The 14,491-nt window shown below is 35.1% G+C and overlaps 1 protein-coding gene and 1 pseudogene across 1 annotated transcript; both read left to right on the forward strand.

The window, feature by feature from the left end:
- The first annotated feature begins 5,338 nt into the window (after positions 1-5,338).
- Positions 5,339-7,947, forward strand: LOC131646260 (putative disease resistance protein RGA4; annotated as a pseudogene).
- A 1,532-nt stretch (positions 7,948-9,479) lies between these two features.
- On the forward strand, positions 9,480-13,291 carry LOC131651244 (putative disease resistance protein RGA4). Its single transcript, XM_058920914.1, has one exon. The coding sequence runs from the start codon at positions 9,758-9,760 to the stop codon at positions 13,073-13,075; it is 3,318 nt and encodes a 1,105-aa protein (XP_058776897.1). The 5' UTR covers positions 9,480-9,757; the 3' UTR covers positions 13,076-13,291.
- The last annotated feature ends 1,200 nt before the right edge of the window (positions 13,292-14,491 follow it).

The following is a 14,491-nucleotide window of genomic DNA, read 5'->3' on the forward strand; positions in this document are numbered from 1 at the left end:
ATATAGCTAGTTCTTTTAAAATAAAAAGATGAACTCTTGAGCAATAAAATTGTGTGATCGGTTGATAAGGATGTGTGAATTTAATCATGATTTGAATGCTCTCTTAGGAATTGACCCCTTTTGTTTCAATGGCCTTGAGAAATGACACTTCCTTGTTAACCAACCCAAGTTTCAACCCTTAAGTCTTTGTGATTCTTGCTTCTACGCTTTTTATATAAATGTTGTGTAGATGATTGCATAATTAATTCTGGATGTTGGCGACATTGTTGTGTGAGTGTTAGGTCCTCAATTTTGTCTCTTACTAGAGAAGTGTGTAGGTTGTGATTCAATTTTGAACTTATTTTGTTTTAGGAGCTGTTTACATCAATTGTGTATTTAGTATTAGTATCTCAAGCATGGTATTATTTGAGCAAGGGTGAGATGTTGCTTGTGTGCTTATGGAATTTGAACCACCCATTTGTTCTTGTCTTAGCTTGTGCTCTCTTGGTTTTGCTTGTTGATTGTTTTTGTGTTTGTTTTCGTTTGAGGACAAACAAAGGTTTAGTTGGGGAGAGTTGTTAGTTACCAATTTGTGTAAATATCTTAGGTAATTTTTGGTAACTCTCAAGTCTTTTTGTGGTTAATAAGTAGTATTTTATTGTCATTTGGTATATATTTATTCTTATATTTATATTATTGTTGAATAGTTCTTATCTTTGCAATCTATGTTGGATTTTGTAGTTTTTATAGATAATTGGAAGCTGGGACCATGGAAAAAGCACTTTGAAGATGCTCCTAGACCAAAGCCAAGGATTGCTGAAAAGAGGTAGCGCGCTAAGCGAGGTTGAGCCCGCTAAGCGCGCTTTTGAAGAAAAGAAGGAAGTTCTGGCAGAGAGTTCCGCGCTAAGCGAGGTCTGGAGCCCGCTTAGCGCGGTTGGGCGGTTTAAGCAATTATTGATAGCGCGCTTAGCGGGCTGCACCGCGCTAAGCGCGGTCTACGAAACTTTGTTTATTTGTTTATGGGCCAGATCACTTTGGAAAGGAGTTAGAGATATTTTAGAGAGAAACAAGAGCAATATACACTGTAGCAAATATAGAGTTGAAGATTGGAAGCCTTGATCGTCGATTAATCGCCATTTGATGCTTGTTGATCTTCATCCTTACCTTCTTGTGCAAGCTACCATTCTCATGGATAGCTAAACCACTTTTGTATCAAGATAAGATGTAATCTTCCTAGCCTTTTGTATGTTTTTCTTGTGAATATATGTGTATGAACAAGTGATGATCAATATAGATGGTTTAGTTTGTTTATTAAAGCTTTTCCTTTGGTATAAATGTTTGAGACATCAATGTTTGTATCTAGACCTAACTAATCATCTTTCAAACTATAAGTTGCAGACATGGATTTAGAGTTTGATGTTTATTAAGTATCGGTTCTTAAAACGTTATTTGTATTGTTTAAACGGTGGAGAAATCGTCGGTTAAACAATACGGTAAATCTAACTATATCGTTGCGGACACGGACGATATAGGTGTCGATACGTAATTATATTGATCGTTAGCAAGTTCATAAGCATCTATTTATAAGGAAACATACAAATTTAGGTCGATGAAATCGAATCTTGATACATATTCTTTAACTTAGAACTTTCATTAATTTACTCTTTGCTACTAAAAGAATTGAATGATCTTTTGCAAACCTAAAACTAAAGTAACATTAACTCAAGACAAAATAGGCTATAGAACGGCGGTGATATCGCAATAATCCCTGTGGAGACGATAATAACGAAAAGTACACCACAATACTCTTTCAACAGTGATCGGTATATTTTTGGGGTACATCAGTAGCTCCAAAGCGTATCGAATTTATAATTTGGAGACCAACAAAATTCTGGTTAGCAGAGATGTAAAATTTGATGAGTTCTCTAAATGGAATTGGGAGAAAAGTCAAGCTGAAGGTTAAAGTAAGGTATTGCCTATGGAAGATAGTTTGGAGGATCAAAATTCAGAAGATGAAGAAGAAACTTATGATATTGATGCAGATTTTTCCAACCCGAGGTACTAGAACCTTGGATGATATTTATGCAGATGCAATATAGCTACATTAGAGCCTACCCGATATGTCGAAGCTGCTAATATTGAGGGATGGAAGGCTGCCATGCAGGAGGAAATGAAGATGATAGAGAAAAATCAAACATGGAAGCTTGTAGACAAACCAAAAAATCAAAAGATTATTGGTGTTAAGTGGGTTTATAGAACCAAACTCAATCCTGATGGTTCTATAAATAAGCTTAAGGGCAGATTGGTGGTAAAAGGTTATTTGCAACAACACGGTGTTGATTTTTCAGACACTTTTGCACCTGTTACAAGACATGATACAATTAGGTTGTTGGTTGCCTTAGCAGCAAAATTGGGATGGAAACTTTATCATTTTGATGTTAAATCAGCTTTTTTTAATAGATTGCTTGATGAAGACATTTATGTCGACCAGCCTAAAGGTTTTATGGTTGCAGGAAGTGAAAATAAAGTTTACAAGCTTCACAAAGCCCTCTATGGCTTAAAACAAGCACCAAGAGCATGGTATAGTAGAATTGATGGTTATCTTTTACAAAAGGTTTTAAAAGAAGTGAAAATGAGGTTACTTTGTATGTGAAGAGGTCAAAGAATGAACTGCAACTAATAGTGTCTGATCGTACCTGATCAGAAGGATCGTCAAAGCCTGCTCGGAGTTGGGTCTTTGAGAAGTGAAGGGGGGTGTACCTGCAAGGTACTCCAATGCCAAAGTAAGGAGATGAGCAAAGGAGTGCAAGTACGAGCTAACAGTTAGAAGAAATTGAATACCTCACCCTCTAGTGAAAGAGGGTATTTATAGCCCCCAGCGTTGGGCCATGATCTCGCTACTGGGCTGGATTTCTAGGTCGAATTAGGAGACTGCCAGGTTTCCTAGGTGGAAATATCGGAGATGCGTGAGTGCTCTCCGTCCTGGTCAACCACTCCGAAGTTTAAGGGAGACGCGGTCTTTTAGGGACCACGTGGACTCCGCATTATTCGGGGGGTTGGGCGTGAAGGAGCCCTACGAGGAGTAGGTTCCTCGGCGGCGAGGGCGCTCGCGAAGAGCGTTTATTCTGGGCACGGTGGGGACGAGCACATGTTTGCTCTTTTGTGGGCCATGGGATGGTTTGGACCCCCAAGGTTAAGTGGGCCGAAAGTAGATTAGGCTGAATCTTGGCCCAATCCATAACAGTTTCATATGTTGATGATCTGTTGGTTATAGGGAATAAATTCAATTCTCTAAGTCAATTCAAGTAATATATGGAGAATTAATTTGAGATGAGAGATTTGGATGAAATGAAATATTTTCTTGGAAGATCTTTCAGTCAAGTGCTTGAATCTTTATTTTTCAAAAGAAATATGCTTTGGAGGTATTAAAGAAGTTTAATATGGACAAATGCAAGCATGTTCCCACACCTCTGGTTGCGAATGAAAAATTATCAAAGGATGATGGTGATAATAGTGCAGATGCTTCTATTTATAGAAGTATAATTGGAAGTTTGTTGTATCTTTTAGAGACCATGCCTGATATAATGTTCGCTGCTATCTTACTTTCAAGGTTCATGCATTCTCCAAGTCAAGTTCATCTTGGTGCATCTAAGAGACTTTTGAGATACATAAAAGGAACAACTGATTATGGTTTGTGTTTTTTGAAAAATGAGAGTGGAGACCTCCAAGAATATGCAGATAGTGACTGGGCTGGAAGTGTAGATGATGCAAAAAGTACCTTTGGTTATGTTTTCTCATTTGGTAGTGTTGTGTTCTCATGGAATTCAAAGAAACAAGAAGTTGTCGCCCAATCGTCAACTGAAGCGGAGTATATTTCTGCTACTGCAGCAACAAATCAAACTTTTTGGCTACTGTCATATGGGTGGATAACAAATCTGATATAGCCATAGCTAAGAATCCAATCCAGCATGGAAGAACCAAACACATCAAAGTTAGATATCATGCTATTAGAGAAGGTGAAAAGTCAAAATAAATCAGTTTGGAGCATTGCAATTTAGAAAATCAGATTGCAGATTTAATGACCAAAGCTCTTTCCAAGAGAAAGTTTGAAGAATTGAGATATGCTTGGAGCATTCAAGAAAAATATCAAGGAGGAGTGTTAAAAATTGATATTTTTCTAACATAATAATTACTTTACTTGTTGCTATCACTTTGCTTGTTGTTTCTACTTTGCTTTACTTGCTGTCCTTATTATAATGATTATATTCTTGCTTGTCAAGACAGTAAAAGTAGACAAAACCTAATGATGTCTACTATTTAGAATAGTTGCATTGGATTTTATCTCCACTCCAAGAAGCAAGCTTATTGCTTAGCTCTATGTATTTTGTAGTAGCTTTCAACTTTATGCAATTAAAAACATAATCTTTTCCTCCCACAAAAACTTTTTTATTTTGTCCTTTGTATTCTTCTCTTCTACACCACTTTACCATAACATCTATTTTTTTTACAATCTCAATTTTACTCGATACCTTAATCTCAATGCATTCTTGAGAGAGTTTTCACCTTGTAAAAACATCGAAACTAAAAATCATGTAAGAGAAAAGAAACGAGGAGACTTCACTGCCATAATATTAAAAATACAAATTTAATTTTTAACAATTTTAATTAAATAAATAAAAACCTTTCTACCACTAAGATTTAATAAAATTGGTATTATTTTACTAGATAAATACTTCTTTCTTAACAGAAACCTTAATTTTCTTAGTACAAGGCCATCAGCTTGTCTCTTTATCAAACAAGACATCGGACGGAAACAAACAAGGGGACATACAACCCTCCAAACCTCATGGAAACAAACAAGGGGTCTTGCAACCCTCCAAGTAATGGTGTTTCCTTAATATCTGCAGGTGTTATCCATTTAAGGTTCTCTGGTATAGACCGACGATGTCTCAAAGATCTTTTCATCTATACAGATGAGTACTCAGTAACAACATTTGGAAGTTCAAGATTCCTTTGCATTCATATCACCATTTTTAAGTCACCGTCAAGAGATAAAAATGACAATCGTGAGTATGACATCTTGATTGTTCTTCTAACAACCACCTAATTTCCTCATTGGTAGAATCACTGCTGAATGAGCTTCTATGAAATTTAATGTAACCTTGAGCCTTGTACTCATCCTCGGGGTTCTTCATAACAACATGCTCTCTAACTTCAACAATATTCATTTCTAGATTTCTTACATCTAGAAATGAGATTCCAAAGTTGGTCATAACTCAATAAATTAATACAAATTAGAGAAAGCAACGGGTAAGAAATAAGTACCTTGAGTATTTTGCAAGTTATAAAGAATGAAGAATAAAGCAACGGGCCTAGATTTTTCGACCAAAACACGTAAAGTTGAGTTTATTTCTAATGACTACAGAACGTTCATCCCTTACGCCGTTCTCGATGAAATTCTTCCTTTCATCCAAGACACACTTCTTCATTTCAAATGCTACACACAACCCCACATATCCCTGAGGTTTGGTATCATGTGTGTCAAACCTGTGGAGGATACCACTGCAAGTTGGCTGTAGGTAATGCTTGTGTTTCGTGGCACTGAAAACTTTGGGTACATGATAGTACAATAACTCTCTTTATCACTTCGATTCTCAATCAAACAAATCTTATTAACATCCATTTTAAACTTTTGAAGATGGCTGAGGCTGTGCTTGAACTTGTTGTTACCAATTTGAGCTCACTCATTCAGAAAGAGCTTGCGCTATATCTGGATTTTGGCCAACACTTTCAAAGTCTTTCAAGCTTGCTCACCACAATCAAAGCTACACTTGAAGATGCTGAGGATCGAGAAACAATTCACTGACAAAGCTATCAAGGATTGGCTGCTTAAGCTTAAAGATGCTGCTCATGTCCTCGATGATATCTTGGACGAGTGTTCCACTAAGGCATTGGAGTTGGAGTACAAAGCTGGACCATCCCATAAGTTACATACCTCTTTCCTATCCTCTCTTCATCCCAAGCATGTTGCTTTTCGTTACAAACTTGCTAAGAAAATGAAGAGAATAAGAGAGAGGTTAGATGAAATAGCGCAAGAAAGGAGCAAGTTTCATTTGACTGAGATAGTGAAAGAGGAGAAAAGAGGAGTCTTTGAATGGCGTCAAACTACCTCAATTATTTCTCAACCTAAAGTCTATGGAAGAGACAAACATAAGGATAAAATCATAGAACTGGAAACTAAGATTGCTTGTTAGGATTTGGATATAGAGCCGCTACAAAGAAGACTTCAAGATCTACAGCAAACAAAAAGATATTTGTTGGTTTTGGACAAGGTATGGGATTATGAACAAGAGAATTGGCAAATATTGAGATCTCTATTGGCTTGTGGAGGAAAGGGTGCTTTGGTTTTGGTCACTACTCGTCTTGCAAAAGTTGCAGAAATCATGGGAACAAAGTCTCCTTATGAGTTATCAAAACTATCTGACATAGATTGTTGGGAATTGTTTAAGCAACGGGCTTTTAGACCAAATGAAGTAGAACAGACAGAGCTTGTGGTCATAGGGAAGGAAATGCTAAAGAAGTATGGGGGAGTGGCTCTATGTCAAGGAAAGCAAGCTATGGAGTTTGCAAAATGAAGATTATGTCATGCCTGCCTTGATATTAAGTTACTTGAATTTGCCAGCAAAACTAAGACAATGTTTTTCTTTCTGTGCACTATTTCCAAAAGATGAAAGAATAAGCAAGAAGTTTTTGATTGAGCTTTGGATGTCTAACGGTTTTATTTCATCAAATGAATTGTTGGACGAGGAAGACATGGACAATGAGGTATGGAATGAATTATACCGGAGATATTTTTTCAAGATATCGAGACAGATCAATTTGGCCAATGTGTATGTTTCGAGATGCATGATCTTGTTCATGATCTTGCCCAATCTATTTCAGATGAAGCCGGTTACATTACTGATAATGATGACATGCCTAATAATTATGAAAGAATCCGCCATCTCTCATTTTATATATAGAGGGAGTTCGTTTAGGGAAATAGATTTGATACGGCTGAGTAGTGTTAAATCATTGAAGAACTACGTAATGCTAGGAGATCACCATGCCAAGCTTTTTCCCCATATATTGAAATCTCAGTTGGAATATATTAAAGAAGTGCCACTTTCAATTAGTCATTTAAAATATCTGAATATTTCTTTTAGTGGCATTGAAACTCTTCCTGAATCCATATGTAAGTTATGGAATTTGCAAATTTTGAAGTTACCCCGTTGTTGGCATAGAAATATGAGTCACATGATGGTAGAGTTACAGGAGGTTTCGTAACATTAGAAGTTTTAAAACTGGAGAAGCTTCCAAACCTCATAAGGTTCTCAAGAGAGGATAGAGAAAATGTGTTCCCACAACTTCTCACACTTGAAATATTCCTATAAGAGGGAATTGCACCCAAGAATTACTCTATTCAATTCATAAACTCTATGTAGAATGTCTTATATTTTTTTCTTTCACAGGTTAGTTTTTTCAGATATTGAAGGGATACAGATTTTGGATTTCATTACTCTTGTTTCATTTTTCTGTCCTAATGAGAGGTAATATGTTTGTTTCTTTGTAGTATTCTATTAGCCATACTATTATTTGGTGCATTGATTCGGTATTTTTAATTTGCCAGTTGAAAGTAGCAGGATATGCCTTGAACCAAGGCTGGTGGTTTCCAATATCTCACAATGGTCGCAACCAACCACTTCTTACCTGTTTCGGACATCTCATGGAGGGGCGGCTCTTATGTATAGTTTGAATCAAGGTTGGTTTTTGCCAATGTCTTCCTTCTCTCCATGAAGTCCTCGGCATCACTAGCTGTTGAAGCTAGCCTCTAGCAGCATATGCCCTTTTTTCACCTGCTACAACAAAATGTTACAAATTTAAGGCATTAAGTTGTTTTTCGTAATTCAGTATCAATCAATATGAAATCTCCATTAGTGTTAAACAAATTTTCTGCCTTTTACTTTTCCCTCCTTCAATTCATATACTTGGAAGTTGCAAACCATGTTATAATTTTAATTTAAACTAGACTCTGATAAGTCATTATTTCTTATAGGCAGTTAAATAACAATTTGGTACTGAAATTTACATGTATCTAGCTCCTGCGAATGCGTCTTTAAATATAATTGTTTTAAAAAAGGATTGAGAAATCATGTCTAAAGAGCTATCAATAGCAAATGGCGGGCCATGTCAGAAAGTAAAAAATTGGTTCCTTTACGCTGTCATATAAAGAGCTGGCAAAACAGACGGGCATGAAAAGCACGCTAAAATGTAGCGTCTGGACAAGAAACTCAGGGTCCTTTAAAATCTGAAATCTAATCGAGCTAAACCAACCGGGTTGTAACGTAGTCCGTTTAATTTATAAATATAAAATGTTAAATTTCTAAAATAAACTATGTTCCTTCGGGTAACAAAGTATTTTTTGGTATACTTATGTGTATACGACGAGGGTTGTTTGTTTAATCAGCAGGTCAGAATTTAGAAAAGATACCTTGTATATATCTATCTAATATCTATATGAGCTTTTATAAAGGATCAAATTTTACTGGTTTTGGCAAAGATTTTGATTTTCATGTAACATATGCTTGGGGAAATTTGTTGGTGATATTCTAGAGGTGGAATGTGATGAATTATATTGTTGCAAGACTCTGAGTGGGAAAACTATTTTGAGTCACGTTTTGCACTATACTTCTACAGGCGGGTGAACATTGAAATACTCGGGTTTTATTGAATTCACCACACCCTCCTTACATATAACTTAGCATTACAAAGCCTTTATATAGGCTTGAAGAAAACTGACAGAGAATACAACAGATTGGTAATAAAGATGAGGACTCTTTGGTTCTCTCAGTCTTAATGATGCAACTCTACCATAAATTTAAATAAAGACAATAATTATAATGTGATGGTTACAATTCTCTTATAATGCTTACTAACGATAATGGTGGTTACAAAACATTAATTTAATATAAACAAAATATGAAACAGGCCAATTAAAAACAGACATGTCTCTACTAAATATTCTCCTTAGTGATTGAAGGAGGTTATTTCAACGAAGTTTCAGACCTGTTTCCTTTTCTAACCTGTCATTTTCTTCTTTCTGTTTGTCTCTTTGAAATTTCAATCAAATGACTTTATGCAAAGATACATTAATAATAGTGTGTGGATTCTTGACTCAATAAAGTCTATCCCAAAGCATCTCCTACCACTCACACTCACTCACTAGTGATAATCTTGTTTTCTCATAATACTTCTTCATTTCTCTAATAAACAAACTTATTTTTAGAAGTAATCAAATATTTAAACATCGCTTTCCAATTTAATGTCAAATATGCTTGTGGAAATTTGAAACAGCCACTAATTCCTTGCTTCTAAAAGTATGGCCCTTCTTTTGTACTGCCAATTGGAAACAGACACGTATCCCTACTCAATACTTTCGGTATTGATTGAAGGAGGTTATTGAAACGAAGTTTCAGACTTGTTTCTCTTTTCTAACCTGTCAGTTTCTTCTATTTGTTTCTTTGAAATTTCAATCAAACAACTTTGTGCATAATTTCAAAGTCACATTAATCATAGTGGACGGGTTGTTGACTTGACAAAGTCTATCCCAAAACATCTCCTACCACTCACTCACCCCTGTTATAAATCTTGTTTTCTCATAATACATCTTCATCTCTCAACCAAAAAAAATCAAACAGACTTTTTTCCATTTACATTCTTTTGAGTTACAACTTGAAATATGGCTGAAGCTGTTATTGAAGTTGTCCTTGATAATTTGAGCTCACTCATTCAGAAAGAGTTTGACTTATTTCTGGGTTTCGATCAAGACTTCAATAGTCTTTCCAGCTTGCTAACTACAATCAAGGCTACTCTTGAAGATGCTGAGGAGAAACAATTCTCAAACAGAGCTATCAAGGATTGGCTTCTTAAGCTCAAAGATGCTGCTCACGTCCTCGATGACATCTTGGACGAGTGTGCCACTCAAGTGCTGGAGTATGAAGGAGTAAAGGACAGACTTTCAAACAAGGTACAAAGCTCTTTCTTATCTTGTTTTCAACCCAAGCATATTGCTTTCCGCTACCAAATTACTAAGAAAATGAAGAGGATAAGAGAGAGATTAGATGAAATCGCTGATGAAAGGACCAAATTTCATTTGACTGAGATTGTTAGAGAGAAGAGAAGTGGAGTTCTTGATTGGCGCCAAACTACTTCAATCATTTCTCAACCTCAAGTCTACGGAAGAGAAGAAGATAAGGATAGAATCATAAACTTTTTGGTTGGTGATGCTTCTAGTTTCGAGGATTTCTCTGTTTATCCAATAATTGGTCTTGGTGGACTTGGAAAGACAACAATTGCCCAAGTTATATTCAATCATGAGAAGGTAGTCAGTCACTTTGAGCTAAGAATTTGGGTGTGTGTCTCAGAAGATTTTAGTTTGAAGAGAATGACAAAAGCCATCATTGAATCAGCCACTGGCCATGCTTGTGCAGAACTGGATCTAGAGCCATTACAAAGAAAACTTCTAGATTTGCTTAAAGGAAAAAGGTATTTGCTAGTGCTGGATGATGTATGGGATGATGAACAAGAAAATTGGCAGAGGTTGAAATCTGTATTGTCATGTGGGGGAAAAGGCACATCAATTTTGGTCACCACTCGTCTTCTAAAGGTTGCAGCAATCATGGGAACAATGCCCCCTCACGATTTATCAATGCTATCCGACACGGATTGTTGGAAATTGTTGAAACAAAGAGCCTTTGGACCAAATGAGGAAGAAAGGGAAGAACTAATGGTCATAGGAAAGGAGATAGTAAAGAAGTGTGGGGGTGTGCCTCTTGCAGCAATGGCATTAGGAAGTCTCTTGCGTTTCAAAAGAGAGGAGATAGAGTGGCTCAATGTCAAGGAAAGCAAACTATGGGATTTACAAGGTGTAGATCATGTCATGTCTGCCTTAAGGTTAAGCTACTTGAATTTGCCAGTAAAATTGAGACAATGTTTTGCCTTGTGTGCACTGTTTCCCAAAGATGAAATAATAAACAAGAAATTTTTGATTGATCTTTGGATGGCTAATGGTTTTATTTCATCCAATGCAATTCTAGAAGCAGAAGATATTGGAAATGAGGTGTGGAATGAGTTATATTGGAGATCATTTTTTCAAGATATAGAGAAAGATGGTATTGGTGAAATTGAAAATTTTAAAATGCACGACCTTGTTCATGATCTTGCTCAATCTGTTGCTGAAGAGGTTAGTGGTTGCATTACAGAATCAAGCCTATCTAAAAGAATCCTCCACCTCTCTGCTTATGATGAGAAATCATCTGAGATAGTCGATTCATTAAAGTTGCATGGAATCAAATCATTGAGGACCTTTTTAATGTGTCGATACGATTGTTCAGCACGTCAAATACTAAAATGTTATTCTTTACGAGTACTTGACTTTGAAAGAATAAAAGAGTTGCCATCTTCGATTTGTCATTTAAAACATTTAAGATACTTGGATCTTTCTGGTGGAGATTTCAAAACTCTTCCAGAATCCTTATGCAAGTTATGGAATTTGCAGATTTTAAAGTTAGATGATTGTAACAACCTCCAAAGGTTGCCAGATGGGTTGGTACAGATGAAAGCTCTACAACATATATCTTTGAACTGTTGTTACTCACTATCAAGCTTGCCTCCTCATATAAGGAAGTTGGTTTCCCTAAAAACTTTGACCCTTTATGTAGTTGGCAAGAAAAGTGGGTTTCTTTTGGCGGAACTAGGACAAATGAACCTTATCGGAGACCTTTACATTAAGCACTTGGAGAGAGTAAAAAGTGTAATGAATGCCAAAGAAGCTAATATGTTGAGAAAGCGCGTGAACATATTGCAATTGTCATGGGAAATAAATGAAGAGTCCCAATTACAAGAAAATGTTGAGGAGATTCTTGAAGTGCTTCAACCTCAAACACAACAACTTCAGTTTCTGACAGCGGAAGGATATACAGGTGTCTATTTCCCACAATGGATGTCTAGTTCTTCTCTAATTTTTTTAAGTACTCTAAAGCTCATTGATTGCAAAAGATGTTTACACCTTCCAGACTTGGGGAAACTTCCTTCTCTAAAGAAGCTATATGTATCTAACATGATTCATGTAAAATACCTATATGAAGAATCATCCAATGGTGGAGTTGTAGGAGGTTTCACAAATCTAGAATTTTTGATACTAATTAAGATGCCAAACCTGGTAAGTTTATCGAGGGAGGACAGAGAAAACATGTTTCCGTACCTTTCAAAACTTCAAATTTTCAAATGTCCTGTAATGTTGGAATTGCCTTGCCTTCCATCTCTCAGTTATTTGTATGTAGGAGGGAAATGCAACCAACATTTACTAAGATCAATTCATAAACATCATACTCTTGAAGAACTTATTTTCACCAAACATAAAGAGCTAAGTTGCTTTCCAGATGGAATGCTAAGAGACCTCACTTCTCTAAAGTTTCTTGGCATTTATCACCTTTCTAAGCTTGAGCAACTCCCAGCTGAAATCAATAACATTAATGTTATCCAGGAGATAAATATCATTGATTGTGAGAACCTCAAGTCATTGCCGGATGAAGTAATACATCGGTTGCACTCTCTGAAGAGATTGAGTATTGCGTTTTGCAAAAAGTTCAAGCTATCAGAAAGTTTTCAATACCTCACTTGTCTTGAGGAATTGATAATCCAAAGTTGCCCAGAAATAGAAGGTTTGCATGAGGCATTACAACATATGACTGCTCTTCAATTTTTGGCATTGGGTGATTTTCCAAACCTGGCATCCCTTCCTGACTGGTTAGGAAACCTAGGCTTGCTTCACACATTACTTATTTCTGATTGTCCAAAGCTGGTCTGTCTTCCCCTGAGCATTCAACGCCTTACTAGTCTGAAATATTTGGGAATTTACGGTTGCAGACAGTTAGGGAAACGATGTAAAGAGAACACGGGTGAGGATTGGCATAAAATAGCTCACATTCAACGCATTAAAGTAAAAGACGGTGGAATGACCTTCAGAGGACTAGGAGGATCTGATTTTTACATCTAGCCAAATTGAATAAAAAAGTTTAAGTTATTTCATTTAATTTATTTTTAAAAACTATTTTTTTAGTTTTTATTTTCTGGTCCCAAAATAGGTGGCATGATACTTTCATACCTATTAAAAAAATGTAATAAATAAAAAAAAATATTTTATTAAATTATTATTAATGATTCATATATTTGAATTAGCATGCAAAATGAAAAAGCAATAAATTAAAAGTATTAATTAAAGTTATAAATGAAAGATGAAAATTAAAAATAGTTTGTTATTTTTTTAATCTCTCCATAATTTACTTGACCATTTCACACATGTTAAAAAAGGTATATAAAAATAAGATAGAAAATAATGTTTTTATTATAATACCCTTTTTATATATTTAAAATGATGAAATTTTTATTAATTTAAAAGTAGAATTGAAAAAATATATTAAAAATGAAAATGAATAATTCATTTTGGGACACTATTCTATTTTAAACTAGTGTGATACTCGTGCTTTCGCACGAGTACCCGTCGTTTTCGCGCATTTAGATTGAGGACAATAAAAAGTATTAGTAAAAGATTAAAGTTTGTATGTTATTTTATTAGTATGCAATAAAAATTGGAAAGATCAATTATTTGGCTTAAATTATTACTGTTTTACCAACAGTACAACAATATGTGACCCGCATAAAGAATAGACAACGCAATGTCGATTGTCCAATGCAATAAACTTAGTCACATTTACTTTCAACATACTAACACCGCTTCCAGTTAATATTGAATATTTTAATTAATAACTTCATGTTCCCGTTAATATTCAATAGTTTTGATCAATAACTTCAAGTTCCCGTTAATATACAATATTTTGATCAGTAACTTAATGTTTTCGTTAATATTCAATATTTTGATCAGTAACTTCATGTTTTCGTTAATATTCAATATTTTGATATGTAACTTCATGTTCCCGTTAATATTCAATATTTTGATCAGGAATTTCATGTTCCCGTTAATATTAATATTTTGATCAGTAACTTCATGTTCCCGCTAATATTAATATTTTGAACAGTAATATATATTTGTTTATATAAATATTATTTTTGTTTTGGAATTATTGTCATAATTTAATAGTTTAGTTAATATTCAATATTTTGATCAGTAACTTCATGTTCCCGTTAATATTCGGTAATTTTGATCAGTAACTTCATGTTCTCGTTAATATTCAATATTTTGATCAGTAATTTCATGTTCCCGTTAATATTAATATTTTGATCAGTAATTTCATGCTCCTGTTAATATTCAATATTTTTATCAGTAACTTCATGTCCCCGTTAATATTCAATATTTTGATTAGTAACTTCATGTTTCCGCTAATGTTCATATTTTGATCACTCTTTTACCAACAGTAGAACAAAATGTGACATGCATAAAGAATAGACAACACAA

The sequence above is a fragment of the Vicia villosa genome, linkage group LG2 (genome assembly GCF_029867415.1).
Source record: "Vicia villosa cultivar HV-30 ecotype Madison, WI linkage group LG2, Vvil1.0, whole genome shotgun sequence".
In the NCBI taxonomy this organism is placed as follows: Eukaryota; Viridiplantae; Streptophyta; class Magnoliopsida; order Fabales; family Fabaceae; genus Vicia; species Vicia villosa.

What these genes read in the sequence shown, in the direction of transcription:
- LOC131651244 (XM_058920914.1), top strand. Translation starts at nt 9,758, where the DNA reads ATGGCTGAAGCTGTTATTGAAGTTGTCCTTGATAATTTGAGCTCACTC.